The 23,222-nt window shown below is 40.9% G+C and overlaps 1 protein-coding gene across 2 annotated transcripts in view; it reads left to right on the forward strand.

Annotated features, from left to right (window-relative positions):
* dpt (dermatopontin) overlaps positions 1–22,852 on the forward strand; it is a 54,378-nt gene extending 31,526 nt beyond the window's left edge. For both annotated transcript variants that reach the window (XM_043700889.1, XM_043700888.1), the window contains 3 exons: positions 4,052–4,177; positions 17,912–18,019; positions 22,766–22,852. In XM_043700889.1, coding sequence (XP_043556824.1) covers positions 4,052–4,177; positions 17,912–18,019; positions 22,766–22,832 — 301 coding nt within the window. In that variant the 3' untranslated portion in view covers positions 22,833–22,852. The remainder of the gene's footprint in view (positions 1–4,051; positions 4,178–17,911; positions 18,020–22,765) is intronic.
* Positions 22,853–23,222: the final 370 nt, after the last annotated feature.

Genomic DNA, 23,222 nt, shown 5'->3' on the forward strand with positions numbered 1-23,222 from the left:
TCACAATCCCTAATCACATAGCATTAATACATACATAGCATTAATAGGTTCACCCAAGCCTCACACTCATATCTCATACCTTCCACCCTGCAAACTATACAATCATGAAAGGCATATCATCCAGTTCTGACTCTCTTGCAGGAGAAGGTGGCAGCAGGACCTACCTGGTGATGAACAGGCATGGCAGTATGTCCTCACGCTGATGGAGGAGGCAATTGTTGCCTGAAGGGGTCATTGCTGAGGACAAGACCAACGGTAGTGGCTGAAAGTATTTAAGTTGATAATTTCTCTCATACATAATTCATCTTGAGAGGCAGCTCGGTGGCTCAGTGGTTAACACTGCTGCCTCGCTGTGCCACGGACCCGGGTTCGATTCCAGCCTCGGGTGACTGTCTGTTTGGAGTTTGCACATTCTCCCCGTGTCTGTGTGGCTTTCCTCCGAGTGGTCCGGTTTCCTCCCACAATCCAAAGATGTTCAGTTTAGGTGAATTGGCCATGCTAAATTTCCCATAGTGTTTAGGGATGTATAGGTTAGGTGTGTTAGTCAGGGGCAATCATAGGGGAATGGGTTTGGGTGAGATACTCTTTGGAGAGTTGGTGTGGACTTGTCGGGCCGAAGGGTCTGTTTCCACACTATAGGGATTCTATGATGATCTTCTCACATCCCACTTCCTCCTCATCCCACAATTACAAGCTAAAGATGATGTAATGATATACTTCTTCCTAGCTCATCCCCAGTGTAACCCCCAACTTTCATCACAATGCTACCATTCTGACTTCCTTGTTTCAGATAGTCAAGAACAGAAACCTGGCCAGAAAATCATAGAAGAGCAGAAGATAATAATCAAAAGAAACATAGCAGCCTTGACTTTCACACCCAGGTCAAGAGGGCAGGAATGGAGATTGTCCCAGCTCTAAATGCACAGCCCAAGAAATCCTATTCTGGGAGGTTGGATTTTCATTCTGAAGCATGGGCTGGGTGACCCCAGACCAGGGGAGAGGCTGTTAGCTTCTGATGTCGTTTGGCCTATTGGCCACAATCTGGACAGCAACACTGTGGATGATTTCTTTTTTAAAAATCTAATGGAACAAAAAAGAATCCTCCAGCCCTCATACCTCACAGCCCTCTCTCTGACACACAGTTCCCATTGCAAAGCATGTTAACAAATGACATCTCACACTTCTTATGTCACCTCATGTCCCTCTAACCACTCTATTCTGGCTCATACACCAAATCCCATCCGACGATCCCTAATGTTACCCATAGCCCCTCATACAATCCATGCCACTCTATACCCCTCTCCCCAAACTCCCATTTCACAGCTACTCAAATCCTATATGCCAAAAAATGCCACCAACCAATTACCATCTGTCCCATAAACATAGAACATAGAACTGCTGCCTCACAGCGCCTGAGACCCGGGTTCAATTCCCGCCTCAGGCGACTGACTGTGTGGAGTTTGCACGTTCTCCCCGTGTCTGCGTGGGTTTCCTCTGGGTGCTCCGGTTTCCTCCCACAGTCCAAAGATGTGCAGGGTCAGGTGAATTGGCCATGCTAAATTGCCCGTAAGGGGTAAATGTAGGGGTATGGGTTTCGCTTCGGCGGGTCGGTGTGGACTTGTTGGGCCGAAGGGCCTGTTTCCACACTGTAATGTAATCTAATCTAATCTAAAAAAAAACTATTTCAAAACTGTACAGCACAGTAAAAGCCCTTCAGCCCTCAAAGTTGTGCTGATTTTTTTATCTTATTCTAAGATCAGACTAACCTATATACCCAACATTGTACTATCTTCCATGTGCCTATCCAAAAGTCACTTAAATGTCCCTAATGTATCTGACTCTAGTAACACTACTGCCAGTGTATTCCATGCATCCACCACTCTCTGTGTAAAGAGCCTACCTCTGACATCTCCTCTAAACTTTCATCCAATCACCTTAAAATTATGGCCCCTCATGATAGACATTTCCACCCTGGGAAAAAGTCTCTGGCTATTCACTCTATCTATGCCTCTCATCAACTTGTACACATCTATCAAGCCACCTCTCATCTTTCTTCACTCCAATGAGAAAAACCCACAGTCCCTTAACCTTTCTTCATAAGACATGCCCTCCAGTCAAATCCTGGTAAATCTCCTCTGCACCCTCTCTAAAGCTTCCACATCTTTCCTATAATGAGCTGAGCAGAACTGAACACAATATTCCAACTGTGGTCTAACCAGGGCTCTGTAGAGCTGCAGCATAACCTCACTACCGTTAACCTCAATCCCCCTGCTAATGAAAGCCAACACACCATACACCTTCTTAACAACCATATCAACTTGGGAGACAACTTTGAGGGATTTATGGACATGGACCCAAGATCCCTCTGTTCCTCCAAACTGCCTAGAATCCTGCATGTATTCTGCATTTAAATTCGACGTTTGCATTTTTCCAGGTTGAACTCCATCTGCCACTTATCAGTCCAGTTTTGCATTCAATAAATGTCCTGTTGCAACCTACAATAGCCCTCCCCACTATCCACAACTCCATGAAACCTTCATGTCACTGGCAAACTTACTAACCCACCCTTCCACTTTCTTATCCAAGTCATTCATAAAAATCAAAAAGAGCAGTGGTCCCAGAACCGACCCCTGTGGAAAACTACTGGTCACCAATCTCCAGGTTGAATACTTTCCATCTACTACCATCCTCTATCTTCTATGGGCCAGCTAATTCTGTATCCAGACAGCCAGGTTTCTCTGTATCCTATGGCTTCTTACCTTCTGAGTGAGCCTACCATGCTAAAATCCACGAACACCACATCCACTGCTCCATCTTCATCAATGTGTTTTGTCACATCCTCAAATAATTCAATAAGGTTTGTGAGTCATGGCCTTTCCCATCACAAAGCCATGCTACTATCCTTAATCAAACTATGGTTTTCCAAATAATCATAAATTCTGTCTCTCAGAATCCTCTCCAATAATTTGCCCACCTCAACATGCTAAATCACCTAGAATCTACCAGGGGCACATCGGGATCTGTGAATAACTGAGATAAAAATAAACTTTTATGAAATAAAATAAGTATATTGCAAACTTCACCATTTCAAAAAAAGACTCTCATTCATAAAAACACATTTACCATATTTAAATTCTTTCTCTCCACTAAATCTTTACAAAATCCACTGCTTTGTTCAAGTGTGATAAACATTGGAAATCAAAGTTCCACAACAAGGGTCCAAATCCAATTATAGTTGTCAATCATGTATAAAATGGAAGACACCCCTTGTGAAATCAGTCATCAATCATCAAAAAACCCAAAGTTTCACTCTTTATTTACTCTCTCAAAATCTTTCACAGACTGAGAATCCATTTAGCTCCTGTGCTTCTGCTTAATTTTTTGTAGATTTTCTTATAATGTGATTTTTGTATAAATCTAGTGAATGCTTCTGCATAATAGTCATGCCTTTAACAACTTTCCTATAATCTTATTAGCTTCATAAATCCTTATTTTTTGACAAGTCACTTATATGGCATCTTATCAAATGGTCCTGAAAATCCATATGTATAAAATTTCTATCAATTTTTTCTAAGCTATAAGTTTTTTTAAAAATGTAATTCATTTTATCAAACATGAAGAAAAATCCCTGTTTTCCTCTTTAAGTTCAAATAAGTAAAAAAAATCAGGCATATCCAGGTGTGCACATTACTCATACAGATTTTCTGACATTCACTGCACTCAGGCAATCCTGTGTACTTGGGAAAAACTAGAAAACTCTCCTGTACGCACTCTTAATCTATTAATTTGATTAAGAAAATTACAGTTTAAACCTGAATTATCCTATGTGATAGTTGTCAAGTTGATTCATTTTCATTTGATACTACAATGCAGATGATTCAGACAACTTGTGAAATTTTATTCACCTTATGTGAATGTGATGCAATTATAAACTGAATATGATGGTAACAAAAGTGTTTTTAAACTGAGGCTCAAATAATCTGCCTACTTAACCACTTACTCTAAGTAATGCTATAAAAATGATAAGCATCCTTTATTCATTTATTTTTAGGTATCACACTTGCTCAAACAATGGTATCGTAGCTGGAATACAAAGCCGATACTTTGAGGCTGTTCTGGATCGAGAATGGCAGTTCTACTGCTGCAGATATAGCAGAAGATGTCCATATGGCTGTTGGTTAGTTAAGAGTCTTTATTTAATTAAAGTTTCCAAACAAATCATTTTTTGCATTTGTTTTAATACACTGGTGACTTGAGCTATGTATATGATTTCATGTTTCTACATGTCCTCCATCAAGATATTAATCCTGTTGTCGTCATCACTGTTAAGGATGTTAAGGATTTCGTGATACTCTTTGGTGAACAGCAGGGAATTCTCCTGTTGTTCTGGCCAGCCTTTCTGCCTCAATGAACACAAAGAAAAACAGACTAACAGGTCATTAATCTCATTGTGTTTCAAAATATCATTTGTATTTTCCTGCACAGCAAAGGACCGCACTTGGAAACTAATTGATTGTGAAAGGCTCTTGAGCATTCTAGGAGAGTTGATAAGTTGTTACACAAACGCAATTATTTTTTAAAGGGGAAGGAGAGGGAGGAGAGAGTGGAGACTGATGAGCACCCTACAGCTGAGAAAAACATTCCACTCCTCCTGGCTAGATAGAACCATGTTAAAATGTATTTTTAATAAGTATGACTACGAATTGGCATGCTATTTAGGCAATAAGGATGCCTAAAACTAAGATTCAACATATGTAAGGGATTTATCACCTTTTTTATTTATCACCTGTCACCAGCAACACCAGAAAATGGATGGAATTAATTGCAGGTTGGAGTATTTCAGGTGTCTTTGACTGCAGACTGTGGGTCCTTAATTTAGATTTTATTTTATCTTGCAACAAGGATCAATTTCTACTGTGAGATTCTTTGGATGGTGGCAACATTCCACCAAGTGATTAAATGTTTTGTTTGAATCTGAAGACTAGATGTGATGAGGCTACATTACCTATGTAGACATGAACTAGAGCATAATACTTTCCTCATATTTGCATCTATACAATTTCTCAAATATTGTTGGTTAACAACCCAATTTCCATGATTGATTAACTGATTTTGTTCCCCTGATAAACACATATTATGAAATAAGCATTCTGAAATACTTAGGCTTGATTCTCTCTGAGACCAGTAATTTAACACCTTAAGAATATACAAGGCAAAAACCAGCCACGCCTCCCATTACTGGGGCTTACTGGGACAGAAGCAAAAAACATAATCCTATCTAATTGTTGTCTTTGTGACCCAATGGAAACCAAGAATAATCAAAGTGCCATAATTTGTCAGAATAACGAATGGTGTAGCTTTGATTGAAATTCCTCTTTTAATAAAAATCAAAACAGCTGGCTTGTTTTCTTTCCAGTTAATAAGCACCAACAAAATGGTATTCTCATTGTTTGATGTTTTAAAGCCTATGTTTTCATAATTTCATTGTCATGACTCACTGGGGCAGTCCACTGTAAGTTAAATCTCACTATTCCCAGAGTCGTCACAAGTGTGGGAAGATTTATTAAAATATCCAAAGTCCCCAATTTACCTGACTGACAAACTCAGATTAAAATGAAACACTTGTCAGGTTCCTGTGCTTAAGAAGGAATTAACTGTTTATTCTGATGTAGAGGTGCCAGTGTTGGACTGGGGTGGACAAACTTAAAACTCACACAACACTAGGTTGCAGTCCAACAGGTTTATTTGGAAGCACCAACTTTTGGAGTGCTGCTCCTTCACCAGGTAGCTGTGAAAACAGGATCATAAGACACAGAATTTAGAGCAAAAGAATACCGTGTCATGCAACTGAAACGATATATTAAACAAGCAGGATTGCTGTTAAGTCTTTCATTAGAATGGTTTGCAGATTGTGGTTCATTAATATGTAAATCAAAGAACTTCTTTTAAGTCACATTCTTGAGATAACCTAAGATTTTATAAAAAAAGGTGACATCTAGCTCACACAATGCATTAAAGGTGTGAGGTTAAAGTATGTCTGTTTGATAATCTTGCATCAGACAGGTTCTATTTCCAAATGACTGCAGATGACTGCAGATGCTGGAAGCCAGATTCTGGAAAAAGGAGATAGGCAGGTAGGACAAGTCCGGACAAGTCATGGGGACAGTGCTGAGCTGGAAGTTTGGAACTAGGGTGAGGTGGGGGTAGGGGAAATGAGCAAACTGTTGAAGTCCACATTGATGTCCTGGGGTTGAAGTATTCCAAGGTGGAAGATGAGGCGTTCTTCCTCCAGGCGTCTGGTGGTGAGGGAGCGGCAGTGAAGGAGGCCCAGGACCTCCATGTCCTCAGCAGAGTGTGAGGGGGAGTTGAAATGTTGGGCCATGGGGCGGTGTGGTTGATTGGTGCGGGTGTCTCGGAGATGTTCCCTAAAGCGCTCTGCTAGGAGGCAAGTAGGAATTTATAAAATGTTATATAGAGTGACTGCTTGCATTGACTGCCTGCAGACTGTGTTCTTTTTGAACAAAATGGAATGTTTCTGCTAATGCAATTGACCCTATAGACTTATATATGTGTGTGTGTGCATGTGAGGGAGAGAGAGAGAGAGAGAGAGAGAGAGACTGTGTGTGTTTGTTTTGGAGAGAGTATGAGTGTGTGCATGTGAGTGTGTGCATGTGAGTGTGAGCGCATGTGAGAGAGTGTGTGTTTGCGTGCATGTGTGCTTGTAGAGCGTGTGCGTGAGTGTGATGGAGTATAAACCTGTGAGAGGGTGTGTGTGGGGTTGTGAGTGTGGGAGGTGTAGGGGGGTCACCTGTATTGTGACATGAACACAAGATCCCAGTTGAGGCCACCCATGGGTACCGAACCTGGCTATCAGCCTCTGCTCGGCCACTTTGCGTTGTTATGTATCCTGAAGTCTGCCTTGGAGGATGGTCACCCAATGTCTCTGACTGCTGAAGTGTTCCTCACCTGGGAGGGAACAGCCCTGTCAGGCGACCGTTGCACGGTGTCCATTCATCTGTTGTCGTAGCATCTGCTTGGTCTCACCAATGTACCATGCCTCCACCAACCTCGCCACATCATCATTCCCACTCTCTCATCAACTCACAGGCCACTTCAATCCACTGACATAAGTGCTACCCTTCTCTTCACGACTGTGTCCATCAAGATGTGCAGGTCCCTGTCTGTGAAGTTCCTCTTGTCTGGGGGCATGCCTGAATGTAGAGGCGTGAGCAGTGCAGTGTTGTTCCTGGCTTGCAGCAGTTGATGTGCTGTGCAGCTGGATGTTAAATATAGTGTTAGAGATGTGAAATCTGGAAGGTCCTGGTACAGGTGAGCACCTTCACTTCTCAGGCTGCATAATTCTCTGAGAAAGGTACCTAACAGTCCAGTTCTATAATTAATGACGGTATTAAATTTTAAAAAAACTAATTAATTAATCAATTAGATTTAATCAAAGAGCAGAAGTTTGCATGAGAAAAGTTGCTCTAAGCTATGGTAGACTGGGCACTATGAATCTCACTTGACAAAACATTTTAATTAAAAATGAGAAAATACCATCCATTGTTACCATCAGAAAGGTTAATCTAAACTGAACAGCAAAGAATTTTGACATGTCCTTCAGTATTATAAGTTTACACATTAGTTTCAATCATAACTCTATATTAGTTAGCTGTACAGTCTGTGCTCCAGTATTCAAGGTCAGACAGCCTGATCTTTGTTTTAACATTCCAATTTTAAAAACAGTCTGTTGGACTGTAAGACTATCTTACAATGGATCAGTAAGCACTTGTGGAAATGATGAAAGCTGCTCAGTCGATGCAATAACATGATACCTGTAGAGCAATTTTGGGGCTAGTTGCTGATGCCTATGATTCAATCCATTTTGTCAGAATTCCCAAGGGGAAATTGTAAACCAATATTTACTGAGTGCCCATAAGATGCTTTTTGTAGCTTTTATTTTCATATGAATCAGAACTAATACAAATTAAACATTAATTCAGAGGCAAATGATATTTAAATTAAAAAGGTAAATTTCAATTTAATAATTGATTAAACATCTGCAGCCCTGACTTTCTCCTCGAAGAATTTACTCAGCTTCCCAGGTTTGGGAGTTTGCGAGACAGTTCTTGCATTGCTGGCATCTCTTTTATTTCCAAACAGAAAAAAAAATTGTCTTCCCAAGAGAGATTTGGTTATCTTGCTTAGAAAGATCCAGTTTGTTCATCATTCCATCTCTGCCTGCTTTCTCTATTTGTCTATATTTGTGTACTGACTACATTCATCTTTCCCCACCACCCTAGCCTTTCTGATTGAAATTCTGTTTTGTGTCTGCACCTCTCCTTTGTGTCCTTCAGTTGCACATCAGTTGATCTTAAATTCCTTCTGGTTGGTACTGCTTTCAGGTCAAGTGTTGCCATGTTACATGACCAGTACTTATTATCCAAAAGAATAGCATTTTATCACTTTACAATTAATGTAAGCTCTTAAAATCAGTTTCAAACTATCATAAAAACATGTATAGACTTCACTGACATTTTAAAGAAATTACAAATTTTCTTCACTGTACTAAGTTCCACCAAAGGCTATCACATTGGTGCAATTTGAAGAATCAAGCATTCCTTTTCTTGGTGACTCCTATGAGGCCTCCAATAATGTATTATAAGTTCCCATTTTCTTTAGGTAAAGTCCTCAGCTAATTTCCAGAATAAAACTTGACAGAGTATTAATGATGCCTTGATAAAGTATCCCAGAAAGTGACCTTATATGTATTAAAAGGTCTCGTCAAGCTCTAGGTAGACAGAGTAACTTCACTGTCAACCAAAGCTCAGTTGGTGTCACTTTTACATGCGAGAAGACGACCGTGGCTTTCACTGTCACCCTAGGACTTGAGCACAAGAATTAAGGCTGAGAATCTGTGCATTACTTAGGGAGTACTTCAAATCTTCAGAATTGAGTTGAGGTATCAAATTAATTCAATTGTTTCAAGCCTAGAAGCCACAGTCGTTTTCTTGTATGCAAAAGTGATACCAACTGAGCTTTGGTTGACAGTGAAGTTACTCTGTCTACCTAGAAGTTGAAGAGACCTTTTGATGCATATCAGGTCACTTTCTGGGATACTTTATCAAGGCATCATTAACATTCTGTCAAGTTTTATTTTGGAAATTAGCTGAGGACTTAACCTCAAGAAAATGAGAACTTATTATATATTATTGGAGGCCTCACAGGAGTCACCACAAAAAGGAATGCATGATTCTTCAAATTGTACCAATGTGACAGCCTTTGGTCGAGCTTAGTACAATGAAGAAAATTTGTAATTGATGAACTGCCATGTGATATGCCAAACAAGCTGCTGTCTTTGCAGAAATCTGTAAATTGTAGTGCCAGTGGAAATTCCATGAGTCAACCCATTTGAACCCTCCACAGGAACCTTTCAGAGTCAATTTATGGGTGTTCACCTGCTCAGTATCTGTCACCTCAATGCACCTGGAGGAGTTGTGAATCAATCTGCCACCTCACCATACTATGAAATGTTACTTGCTAGCTGAAGCAATACTTCTCTATGTGAAGCAGGTGAGCGGGGGAGCTTTCTTTTCAATCTTTTGAGTTCACAGGGATCCATGCCACTTCTCCAACTGAATGACAAATTATTCTGGGCCAGGGAACATGAGTTCAAGACCCAACTGCTCCAGGTGTGTGCCTGAACATGGTTGACATAAAAAAAAGTATAACTTATCCGAACATGCTGATTAAAAAGCTAGCCTTCAGTCAAATGATACAGCCATTGATATTTGAATGACCAAAAAAAATTGACATAATGTACAAAATTACTAGTGATGCCCCTTTAAAGAGGGTGCTGTAATGAAATCAAATAGTCAAAGGAACCTTAAATAATATGATTTAAAATTCATTATGAGGTGAAATAATGCATCCCAGCCCTTGTAGTGGGAGGTGTCCATACATCTGGACCAATTATCAACACTTGTACCGTATGTAAAGTACAAGCAAATCGTATCAAAGCCATAGTCAAAATCTCGGTGTGTATATGCATTATAAAAAAGAAAAATATCAATGAGTGACATTACGGTAGTAATATGCCATTTGGCAGTTTATGAATCATTTTGATTGTATTCTCAACCTATCAGCCATGATTGAATGGCAGGGCAGATTTCATGGGCCAAATAGCCTAATTTCTGTTCCTATCTCTTATGGTCTAAATGTTGCTAACCCCACCCCTTGACAATCAATGGGTGTTACCATCATAGAACCCCCCCACTATCAACATTCTGGGGGTCACTGTTGACCAGAATCTCAGCTGCACTCACAACATATACACAGTGGCTATAAGAGCAGGTCAGAGGCTGGGAATACTCTGGCAAGTAACACACCTCCTGACTCCCCAAAGCCTGTCCCACATCTACAGACACAAGTCAGAAGCGCTATGGAATATTCCCCACTTGCCTGGATGGGTGCAGATTCAACAACACTTAAGAAACTTGACAGTAACCAAGACAAAGCAGCTCTCTTGATTAGCACCACATCCATAAGCATCCATTCCCTCTACCTCTGACATTCAGTATCACCAGTGTGGACTATTTACAAGCTGCACTGCAGAAACTCACCAAAGACAGCACCTTCCAAACCCATGACCATTTTCATCTAGAAGGACAAGGGCGGCAGATACCTGGGAACACCAACACCTGCAATTCACTATCCTGACTTGGAAATATATTGCCGTTCCTTCACTGTCACTGGGGACTTCTGGTGGCGGACAATCATTCAGCACTTCTGAATAAAGATGGATACAAATGCTTCAGTTTTGCCTTTTGCTGAGCTTTTCTATTGTTGAGGATGAGGATATTTATAGATCTTTCTCCTTGAATGAGTTGTTTAATTATCCAATATCATTTGCAACTGGAAATGGCACTAATTGTGGAATCGTTGTAAATTGCATAGTACTTCTGATTTGGCATGCAAGTAGTCCTGATTTGTGGCTTCACCAGGTTAACACTTCATTTTTAGGTATACCTGGTGCAGCGTCTGGCATGGTCTCCTACACTCTACACTGAACCAGGTCTGATCCTCTGCTTGATGGTAATTGTAGAGTAAAGGATATGCTGGATCATGTAGTTGCAGATTGTGCTTTGAGTATAATCCTGCTGCTGCTGATGGATCCAGTCCCTTTTAGATTTTTTTTCTGAGCTGTTAGACCTACTGAAAGTTTGTTGCATTTAGCTCTACATAATATGATGAAGGATATCCTCAAAGTGAGGATGGGACTTTGTTTCCACAAGGACTCTGCAGGGGCCCACTCCTAATAATACTGTCATAGACAGGTGCATCTGCATCTGGTAGACTGACAAAGTTAGGACCTGGTCCAGAATTATCTCTATCATTACTTCCCACAGACATAGTCTACCAGCAATGTCCTTTAGGACTCATCCAGCTCACTCAGTAGTAGTGTAGTGGAACCAGTCTTGGTGATGAACATTAAAGAACAGTACCAAGAGGACATTCTATGCCCATGCCAACCCAAATGCTTCCATAAAGTGGTATTTATCAGTCAAGGCAAGGCAGTAGATGGTAGTCTTGCAGGTTTCTTTGACAAAAAGTCAGGGTAATCCAAGATGGAGGACGGGAAAATCTTCTAGCTGTAACAGCTGCTCCTTTTTTGAGGTATTTTAGGTGTTGGAGGTGATTTCCTTGAATTCCAGGAGCAGCAATTACTGTTTCATATGCTGTTACATTGTTTTGGAACTTTGGGAAAAAAAAGTCAAAACAACAGCAGTTTTAAAAAGGAAGAGGTACAGACAAAGGAAGCACATGGTGAGGTCAGTGCAGGAGAGAGAGAGAGAGAGAAAGAAACTGACACTACAGTGAACCTGCACAGTTACTGCCTTTGCTGCTTGAATTCATGTATCGCTGGACATCGGAGAGCATCTGGGAAAATTAACAAATAGTGAAATTCACAACTGATCTTGGAGGAACTGTTTGGGTGAAGTCACAGCACAGAAACAGATAAGTGAATAGTTTTAAGTGTGGCCTACAGAAAGTCTACAGTAGTGAGTTGAGTGGGTTCTTTCTTCATTATATGTTTTTTGAGATATGTCCCTTGATTAAACTTAAAACATAAGCCATAACTATTAATTTAACCTGGAGCAGTGTTTTGTAGAGGAATAAGACGGCGTTATTTTCTGGATCTGTAGATTGTGAAGGAGCAAAAATGGCCTTTAGTAGAGTGATATGTGCTTCTTGTCATATGTGGAAGTTTAAGGAGAGTTTACCGGTTACTGAGGATTATATCTGCAGTAAATGCTGTTGGTTGTGAATCCTATCATATTAAATGGATCAGTTGGAGAGACAATTAGAGGCAATGAGGAATTTGTAACAGCAATAGTATGTGATGGATGGCTGTTATAGTAAGGGGGAAAAGTCAAAGATACAGTCACATAGATGGGTTAACTCCAGGAAAGGTAAGAGAAGTAGGCAGTTAGTGCAGGGGTCTTCTGTGGCTATCCCCATTTCAAACAAGTATGCTGTTGTGGAACATGTAGTGGGTGATCGCTTCACAGGGGAATGTAGCAAAAACAGCCAAGTTTCTGGTATTGTGACTGGCTGTAATGCAATGGAGACAATTAGATGCAATGAGGAATTTGCAACAGCAACAGTATGTGATGGATGGCTGTTATAGTAAGGGGGAAAAGTCAAAGATACAGTGACATAGATGGGTTAACTCCAGGAAAGGTAAGAGAGGTAGGCAGTTAGTGCAGGGGTCTTCTGTGGCTATCCCCATTTCAAACAAGCATGCTGTTGTGGAACATGTAGTGGGTGATCGATTCACAGAGGAATGTAGCAAGAAAATCCAAGTTTCTGGTATTGAGATTGGCTCTAATGCAATGAGGGGTATGCCAGGTTCCAAGAGTTCAATTGTGTTCGGGGATTCTCCAGTCCGAGGTACAGACAGACGCTTCTGTGGCCAGCAGCGAAAAATTACAATGGTGTGCTGCTTCCCTCGTGCCAGGATCAAGGATGTCTCAGACAGGGTGCAGAATGTTCTCAAGGGGGAGAGGGGCCAGCAAGAGGTCATTGTCCACACTGGAACCAATGACATAGGAAGGAAAAAGGTTGAGATTCTGAAGGGAGAATACAAAGAGTTAGGCAGGAATTTAAAAAGGACGTCCTCGAGAGTAGAATTATCTGGATTACTCTCGGTGCTACAAGCTAGTGAGGGCAGGAAGAGAAGGATACAGCAGATGATTGCATGGTTGAGGAGCTGGTGTATGGGAGAAGGATTCACATTTTTGGATCATTGGAATCTCTTTTGGGCTAGAAGTGACATGTACAAGAAGGACAGAATGCACCTAAATTGGAAGGGGACTAATATACTGGCAAGGAGCTCCTCAGGAGGTTTTAAACTAGTAAGGGACCCAGGGAAATAGTGAGGAAAGAGATCAATCTGAGACTGGTACAGTTGAGAACAGAAGCGAGTCAAACAGCCAGGGCAAGCAGGGACAAGGTAGGACTAATAAATTAAACTGCATTTATTTCAATGCAAGAGGCCTAACAGGGAAGGCAGACGAGCTCAGAGCATGGTTAGGAACATGGGGCTGGGATATCATAGCAATTATAGAAACATGGCTCAGGATTGGACAGGACTGGCAGCTGAATGTTCCAGGATACAAATGCTACAGGAAGGATAGTAAGGGAGGTAAGAGAGGAAGGGGAGTGGCATTTTTGATAAGGGATAGCATTACAGTTGTACTGAGGGAGGATATTCCCAGAAATACATCCAGGGAAGTTATTTGGGTGGAACTGAGAAATAAGAAAGGGATGATCACTTTATTGGGATTGTATTATAGACCCCCTAATAGTCAAAGGGAAATTGAGAAACCAATTTGTAAGGAGATCTCAGCTATCTGTAAGAATAATAGGGTGGTTATGGTAGGCGATTTTAACTTTCCAAACATAGACTGGGACTGCCATAGTGTTAAGGGTTTAGATGGAGAGGAATCTGTTAAGTGTGTACAAGAAAACTTTCTGATTTAGTATGTGGATGTACCTACTAGAGAGGGTGCAAAATTTGACCTACTCTTGGGAAATAAGGCAGGGCAGGTGACTGAGTTGTCAGTGGGGGAGCACTTTGGGGCCAGTGACCATAATTCTATTCATTTTAAAATAGTGATGGAAAAGGATAGACCAGATCTAAAAGATGAAGTTCTAAATTGGAGAAAGGCCAATTTTGACTGTAAGAACATTCAAAAGCTGATTGGGGGCTGATGTTCGCAGGTGAAGAGACAGCTGGAAAATGGAAAGACTTCAGAAATGTGGTAACGAGAATCCAGTGAAAGTATATTCTTGTTAAGGTGAAAGGAAAGGCTGGGGAATGCTGGATGACTAAAGAAATTGAGGGTTTGGTTAAGAAAAAGAAGGAAGCATATGTCAGGTATAGACAGGATAGATCGAGTGAATCCTTAGAAGATTTTAAAGACAGTAGGAGTATACTTAAGAGAGAAATCAGGAGGGCAAAAAAGGGACATGAGATAGCTTTGGCAAATAGAATTGAGGAGAATCCAAAAGGTTTTTACAAATACATTAAGGACAAAAGAGTAATTGGGGAGAGAATAGGGCCCCTCAAAGATCAGCAAGGTGGCTTTTATGTGGAGCTGCAGAAAATGGGGGAGATATTAAACGAGTATTTTGCATCAGTATTTACTGTGGAAATGGACATGGAAGATATAGAATGTAGGGAAATAGATGGTGACGTCTTGAAAAATGTCCATCTTCCAGAGGAGGAAGTGCTGGATGCCTTGAAACGCATAAAGGTGGACAAATCCCCAGGACCTGATCAAGTGTACCCTAGAACTCTGCGGGAAGCAAGGAAGTGATTGCTGGGCCTCTTGCTGAAATATTTGTATCATCAATAGTCACAGGTGAGGTGCCGGAAGACTGGAGGTTGGCTAACGTGGTGCCAGTGTTTAAGAAGGGTGGTAAGGACAAGCCAGGGAACTATAGACCAGTGAGCCTGATGTCGGTGGTGGGCAAGTTGTTGGAGGGAATCCTAAGGGATAGGATGTACATATATTTGGAAAGGCAAGGACTGATTAGGGATAGTCAAGATGGCTTTATGCATGGGAAGTCATGTCTCACAAACTTGATTGAGTTTTTTGAAGAAGTAACAAAGAGGATTGGTGAGGACAGAGCAGTAGATGTGATCTATATGGACTTCAGTAAGACATTCGACAAGGTTCCCCATGGGAGACTGGTTAGCAAGGTTACATCTTAGAGAATACAGGGAGAACTGGCCATTTGGATACAGAACTGGGTCAAAGGTAGAAGACAGAGGGTGGTGGTGGAGGGTTGTTTTTCAGACTGGAAGCCTGTGACCAGTGGAGTGCCACAAGGATTGGTGCTGGGTCCACTACTTTTCATCAGTTATATAACTTATTTGGATGTGAGCACAAGAGGCATCGTTAGTAAGTTTGTAGATGACACCAAAATTGGACGTGCAGTGGACAGCTAAGAAGGTTACCTCAGATTACAATGGGATCTTGACCAGATGGGCCAATGGGCTGAGAAGTGGCAGATGGAATTTAATTCAGATAAATGTGAGGTGCTGCATTTTGGTAAAGCAAATCATAGCAGGACTTATACACTTAATGGTAAGGTCTGAAGGAGTTTTGCTGAACAAAGAGACCTTGGAGTGCAGGTTCATAGTTCCTTGAAAGTGGAGTCACAGGTAGATAGGATAGTGAAGAAGGCGTTTGGTATGCTTTCCTTTATCAGTCAGAGTATTGAGTACAGGAGTTGGGAGGTCATGTTGCGGCTGTACAGGACATTGGTTAGGCCACTGTTGGAATACTGCATGCAATACTGGCTTCCTTCCTATCGGAAAAATGTTGTGAAACTTGAAAGTATCAGAAAAGATTTACAAGGATGTTGCCAGGATTGGAGGATTTGAGTTATAGGGAGTGGCTGAACCGGCTGGCGTTGCTTTCCCTGGAGCATCAGAGGCTAAGGGGTGACCTTATAGAGGTTTATGAAATCATGAGGGGCATGGATAGGATAAATAGACAAAGTCTTTTCCCTGGGGTCGGGGAGTCCAGAACGAGAGGGCATAGATTTAAGGTGAGAGGGGAAGATATAAAATAGACCTAAGGGGCAACGTTTTCATGCAGAGGGTGGTACTTGTATGGAATGAGCTGCCAGACGAAGTGGTAGAAGCTGGTACAATTGCAACATTTAAAAGGCATTTGGATGGGTATATGAATAGGAAGGGTTTGGACGGATATGGGCCGGGTGCTGGCATGTGGGGCTAGATTGGGTTGGGATATGTGGTCGGCATGGACGGGTTGAACCGAAGGGTCTGATTCCATGCTGTACATCTCTATGACTCTATGCTTGACCTGTCGTCTGAGACTTCATGGGGTCAGGAGTCAATGTTGAGGACTCCCTGGTCAACACCTTCCTAACTGTCACTGTGCTGCCACCCCTGGTGGGTTTGTTCTGCTCTTGTGTGATTGTGGTGACTGGGGCATTGTAAGGTATAATTCCATAAGTATGACCATGTCAGGCTGCTGCATGACTTGTTTGGGGAGGTGGGGCTGAGCAGCTCTCCCAATTTTGGCAGTAGCCTCTAGATTTTGGGGTAAGGAAGACTTTGCAGGGTTGAATAGGCTGTGTATTGCTGTTATAATTTCTGTTGCCTAGGTCAATGCCAGGTGATCTTTCCAGTTTCATTCCATTTTTTGACCTTGTAACAGTTTTGATAAATTGAATGGCTTGATGCCATTTCAGAGGGAAGTTATTGTGGGTTGGGAGTCCTATGAACATCATTAGGTTATTCATGAGCCAGATATTTTTACAAAGGTTGACAAAAGTTATATGGTCACCATTAGAATAATTTTTAATTCCAGATTTTTTACTGAATTCAAGTTTCATCATCTGCCATGATAGTTCTCAAACCTATATCCTAGAACATTAGCATGGGCCTTTGGATTATGAGCCTATTGATATATCCACAACTCCACTGCCTCCCTGAATGCCTTCAAATTCAACTTAATGATTACTCTCCATATATGGAGACAAATTATATTTTTAAAATAATACATTCAAATAAGCACAACTGATTACCATTATATAGATATTTTCTCCATTAAAATCAAAGATTGTTTTCAGATACTGAAGTTTGCAAGTGCCTTCAGATCAAATGGACAAAATTAAGATCACCATATTTACGTAAAACATCTCAAGAAAACAGAAGGCTGAATAAACCTGTCCCCCATTTTGATTGGTATCATATTGACCAGATTTTTAAAAATTTCATAGTAGTGAGATGAAACTAGAAACTGTGCTAAAACTTCTAATTTTTTAGCCACAAAGCTAATTTCCTCACTGAGAACATGACTGCATTTGATAATCTTGGCAGCTTGGATCAGGTGTTGCTGCTAATCTGAGGCTTTTGTTTTGTTTTATTTGATTCTCCTGAACAGCATTCATTTTCTTGTCTACTTTTTCCAACTATGAACTATCTCAATCTCCATATCTCTGAAATTTCTACAAACACCCAGAAATCTCCAAGATATTTGTTATATTCTAATTCTGGCCTCGTGTGCATTCCAAATCATAATTTCTTCATTACTGATGGCTGTGCCTTAAATTGCCTAAACCCTAATCTCTGAGTTTTGCATCCTATATCTCTCTGCTTATTTGCCTCCTTTAAGACATAGCTTAAAAATCTACTTCTTTGACTGAATGTTTTGTCATCGGACCTACTATCGCTTTGTGTGGCTCAATGTCACATTTTGATTTGTAATACTCCTGAAGAGTGCCTTCGGATGTTTCATTCTGTCAAATTTGTCAGTATAAGTTGTTGATGCTGTTGTTGGATTAACCAATTTCTTTGTGTGCTTTGAAGGCTGACTACTGATTTTCCTGAACACTATGAAGAAGAGGGACATTTGGTGCTTCAGAATTATGGGTATTTCATCAGAGGAGCTGGCACCACCTTTAGTGCTTTCCATAGGTTGGTATTATAAGATATTTCCATAATGTACTCCTGATTGATTGACAAACACTCTGGAGAAACAGGAGAAATTACTTTGTAGATCTTTTATCTGTAGAGTTTCTACTCTCACACATTCATTTTCTAGTCAATGCTGAATCAGCTCATTTGACTCATGGCACCAGAAGTGCTACAAAAGTTCAATATTTTGTCAGCTATTAAAGGGAGAAATCAGTCGAGCTCCATGACCTTGGTCACTATCTAACAACAAGAAAATAAGCATGAGTGAAGGTTAGGAGAGAGTCTGATTATGCTCTCTTATATTTCCCATAACAAAATAAGCAATTGGTATTCATGGTTTGAGTTCATGCATCACGCAGTTGACAGTAACCTTGCCAAAGTGATGAATTTTGTATACTGTGGAACCACAGCCCAGGATGAATCCTTGGAGTAGATGCTACTTTCAGGCAATGGAGCAAAATGGATAGTATTATAGCAGCTGCCCATGATACACAGCCCTGATATTTCATCCCATTGGCCTGAATGAAACTGAAAATCCAGCACTATGTACAACAGCTAATTCAGTATCGCTCAGTCTATGTAACTGGCCAAGATAAATGTCTTTCCCCTCACCTTCTGAAGAACAAGGGAGTAAAATCATTAGGACACGAAAGTACACTCGACAATACCATTGGTGTCGGAGTTACAGAACCTCTGATGCCAAAAATTGGCCATGACCTGCTGCTGGCTACTTCAAGTGTCTTTGTTTGACACCTCATGTCAGGTATGATGCTGTGTATGCATTGGAGATTTTTGATGTAGCATAGTTGTTCTGATTTGATTAGATTAGATTAGATTAGATTAGATTACTTACAGTGTGGAAACAGGCCCTTCGGCCCAACAAGTCCACACCGCCCCGCCGAAGCGCAACCCACCCATACCCCTACCCCTACATTTACCCCTAACCTAACACTACGGGCAATTTAGCATGGCCAATTCACCTGACCTGCACATCTTTTGGATTGTGGGAGGAAACCGGAGCACCCGGAGGAAACCCACACAGACACGGGGAGAACGTGCAAACTCCACACAGTCAGTCGCCTGAGGCGGGAATTGAACCCGGGTCTCTGGCGCTGTGAGGCAGCAGTGCTAACCACTGCGCCACCATGCCGCCCACAATGAATGTGTTTGAAATGTGTACCACACAGCTTCAATGAATGGCTTCACTGATCACTTACAATTCAATGTGCATGAGATACCCTATCTTTCTCACTGTGTCAATTTAAACAGACAATCATCAGTCTTTTAGGTGAGGTGTTTTTGACTTAGCTTCTGCAATTATGAAATTAGTAGAAGTACAGTGGAATGTTTTTGGAAGTGTGATCAACTATTAGATATGGCAGGGTGTGTTGCTGCATAGAGTGAGGACAGAGGAAGGTTTGATGTCTTGCCCACACGAAGGCTGCAAAAAGTATGTCGGCTATGCTTGCATTACCTATGAGTCTGTCATGACAGATATCTGGAGCAGAGGCTATAGAGACAGGAATCTTTACTCAAAGAGAATGGGGAGGTCCTTCTACAGAATCCCTGACCATTATGGGCTTTCCCAGTCCACACCCCCACCTCAGCTTGAGGCACCTGAGATTTGCAATGGAAGTGACCACAGAATTGAGTGACAAAGTGAGAGAGATGTACATACACAGCAATGAAGCATGAGAACAGACTCAAACACAAAGGGTGAGCAAACAAGCAAGAAAGAGCATGTGAGAGAGACATACTCAGACATACACAGTGAGCAAAAGAGAGTGAGAGACACGCAGACACAGAGCAAGCGAGTGTGAGAGCGTGAGAGAATAATACACTCAGGAACAATGACAGCACAAAAAAGACAAGTACAAAGCAATCAAGGAAGAATGGTGTACACACCTGTGCTCCTCCCAACATAAACACATGTGCATGCACATTCAGAGTGAGTGAGAGTGAGCAAGCAAGTGAGAGAGAAAGAGAGAGTGAGTGAGACACACACAAATACACACACTATAGTGAGCATGACAGGATAAGAGACACAGACATAAAGCGAGCATGAGAGGTAGAGACATACACAGAGTGAAAAAGACACTCCAGAAATGATGACCCCTAGAAGATGTTCAGGACAGAAGGGATGTACTACTTCTTAGGAATGGAAACAGAAGCCATTTGAACTGACAATGGCAGCCTGGACTGAGATTCTTGCAGACGTGAGCTCTCTGGATGGCACAAGAGAATCTGGGTCCAATGCTGCAAGAGCATTAATTATCTGCTGCACTCTGCTGGACTAAGTGTTGGTGTTTACTAAATGCCAACTCTCACTAATAACTATGTGAAAAATTGGAATTCTGTCACTGAGAGGAATTTTGCCACATGCATATTGGATACCAGGCATCTCCATCAGATGTTGCTTGAGCAATAAATTTGTTATAGTGAATCAGAGCTCGCAATGTTGCATTCTTTCACCACAGTGCGACTGCATCTTGCATGTCATAGAATCCCCACAGTGTGGGAAGAGGCCATTTGGCCCAAAATGTCAACACCGACCGTCCAAAGAGTATCCTTCCCATACCCATTCCCCTGCGCTATTACTTTACATTCACCCCTAACTAACACATCCCTGAACACTATGGACAATTTAGTACAGCCAATTCACATGATCTGCATATCTTTGGATTGTGGAAGGAAACCAGAGCAAACCCATGTAGATACAGAGAGAATGTGCAAACTTCACCCAGACAGTTGCCCAAGGCCAGAATCGAATTCAGGTCATTGGCACTGTAAGGCAGCAGTGCTAACCGCTAAGCCACTGTGCCACCACATCTGTCAGGCTTCACTGTACGACATAATTGGAGCTACAACACTCAACAGCTCATGCACCTTCAGGTCACTGATGTTACTTTTCAACTTGGAGAATAGACACCTTTGTTTTCAGTAAAGAATTGCATGGGACAAGGATGCAACCACAAAACATAATTTCTGTCTGAACACTGCAGAGATATTTTAGTCGTGCACATCATAAAGTGCTTCATTGCCCTCCAAGTACTCTTAACTGTTTGATGAAACAAAAGTACCATTCATTCAGAACCTTTAACTGATCAGATCCACATACCAGTCTTCTTAACTGAAATGCAAAAGCAGATATTCAGAGCTCTGGAGATTTACATATCAATCTTAGCTAATGTACCCACAAAAATGCAAATTCTCTGCAATTTTTGCCTTTTGATCACAGTCACCTCTTATTCCTCAACCTGACAGGCACTCACCCTGGTAACCTAGGCAGGAACAAGCCACTTTTCTCGTCTGCCATGTAGGCAGTTAATTGGAAAGATGGCAAGTTGAGACCCCTAAATGACCGCTTACAGCTTTTAATTGCTAGTGAGTCAAGAAAGTCTGCAATAAATCTTTACGCACAGCACTTAATTATCAAGATGGCAAGAGGCAGTGAGCATCTCTCCAAGGCAGAATTGCCCAATTATTTCTGCTCCTTGTGTGATGATAATATAACTTTAAGAGGTTTATTTTTTTTTAATGAAGAGAGGTTGAGACAGAGGCAATGAGTAGCTTGCTGAAAGCCAATAAAATAAACATCTTGTGAGGCCTTAGAGTTTTTTTATAAATTGGAACAGTAGAAACAGCCTGAATGGGTGTGGTCAAGATTCCACAGAACCAGGATGTTTAGTTTTACCTTTTTGTAGTTGCTGGGGTCATGAAGCTGGATATGGAAGCTCTCTCTGTTACAGCGTCTCCATCTGCTCCTAGAATTGCATGTGAGACTATTTATTTTACTGGCTTTGCCTTTGCCAAGGGTGTTTATTGGATATCACTATACTGGAACAGTTAATTAGGAGCAGTTAATATATATATTATTTCGTTACACATTTTGATAGAGTTACAGTTAAGCCAATTCTTCTTTTGTCTGTATTTTAACAGTAGTATAAAAATAAAGTGTGTTTTGCTTAAAGTCGAGTAGTTTGACCAAACGATTTGCACCTGGAATGCAATGTCTTATACTTATCTTTAAAATAAGATAAAGATATGGTCTAGCTATCTTCTTAACATATTTTGAGGGGTTTGGTCTGGTCCGTAACACTTGTCACCTCTTTTACCAGAGAGGATAAACATGTGCTCAGGATCTTTGGCTTATTTGCTCCTCTCGAATAAGGGATATATAGTAAAATGATACACCTCAATTTCTTCTCCAGTTAACCCAAAATAAACTCAGAACTCGGCCTTCCATTTTGGATACACTTGCACTGCAATGGTGTTTACCCTCCCATTTGGAAGCAAACACAATTCATTTAAGATACTGGACCCATTATATAACCTCCTGAATAAGCGTTAGAATTGCAACGTTCACGCAGAGACTGTAATAGTCTCAGAGTTTCTTGTAAATGATTTCTTTGAACATACCAACATAGGTGATAAGCTTGATATTAGTATGCACATCGTATAGGTGTTGTATCTCCCCAGCACCATTCCATTAGTTACGGAATTTTCAGTTCTACACTGAACAGGTTCATCTTCAGTTCTCAATGTTCCATGTGGTTGGAGGCAAATTCATAATATTTCTGGCATTCAGAGTGTGGGAAAAGCAGAGTGAATGAATTAATTCTGAACTATTAATTGCCTAAATACTGATGATAGTCAATATTTAGTGTATATAATTCTCTTCTGTTATACATAAATATCTTTTACTTTAATAAATTCTGTTTATTTACTATTTACTTTTAATTTCAGGGACCGTCAGTGGAAATATGTAATCTGCAGGATGACAAATTTTGACTGTGATTTTGATAACCTGTAGGAATCATAAGTTGAATGCTTAAAACCGACTCCAGAACAAATATCTATTTAGTTGTGATGTCTCTGTTAAAAAAAATCTGCTCTGTAAACTATATATAGTTTATTTAAAATATAAGGTGCAGCATGTATGAGAAGAACCATCGTAATAATTTCTGGTATGAACAAGGTTGAGATGTGATCGTTGTTAGAACATGACAATCTTTAACTGGAAAATACACGGGAGATTATTTTTGTCAATACTGGGTTGAAGGCACAATGAATATTGGAGAATACAGGAGGTTAGAAGACACATCTGAAAAGGAATCCACATAATTCTCCCCTATAGTATAATTGGAAACAAATTGGGCAGGTTATTGTACAAACATGATTTGAGAGGTCGTATTGGACTGGG

The sequence above is a fragment of the Chiloscyllium plagiosum genome, chromosome 12, assembly GCF_004010195.1.
Source record: "Chiloscyllium plagiosum isolate BGI_BamShark_2017 chromosome 12, ASM401019v2, whole genome shotgun sequence".
Taxonomy (NCBI): Eukaryota; Metazoa; Chordata; class Chondrichthyes; order Orectolobiformes; family Hemiscylliidae; genus Chiloscyllium; species Chiloscyllium plagiosum.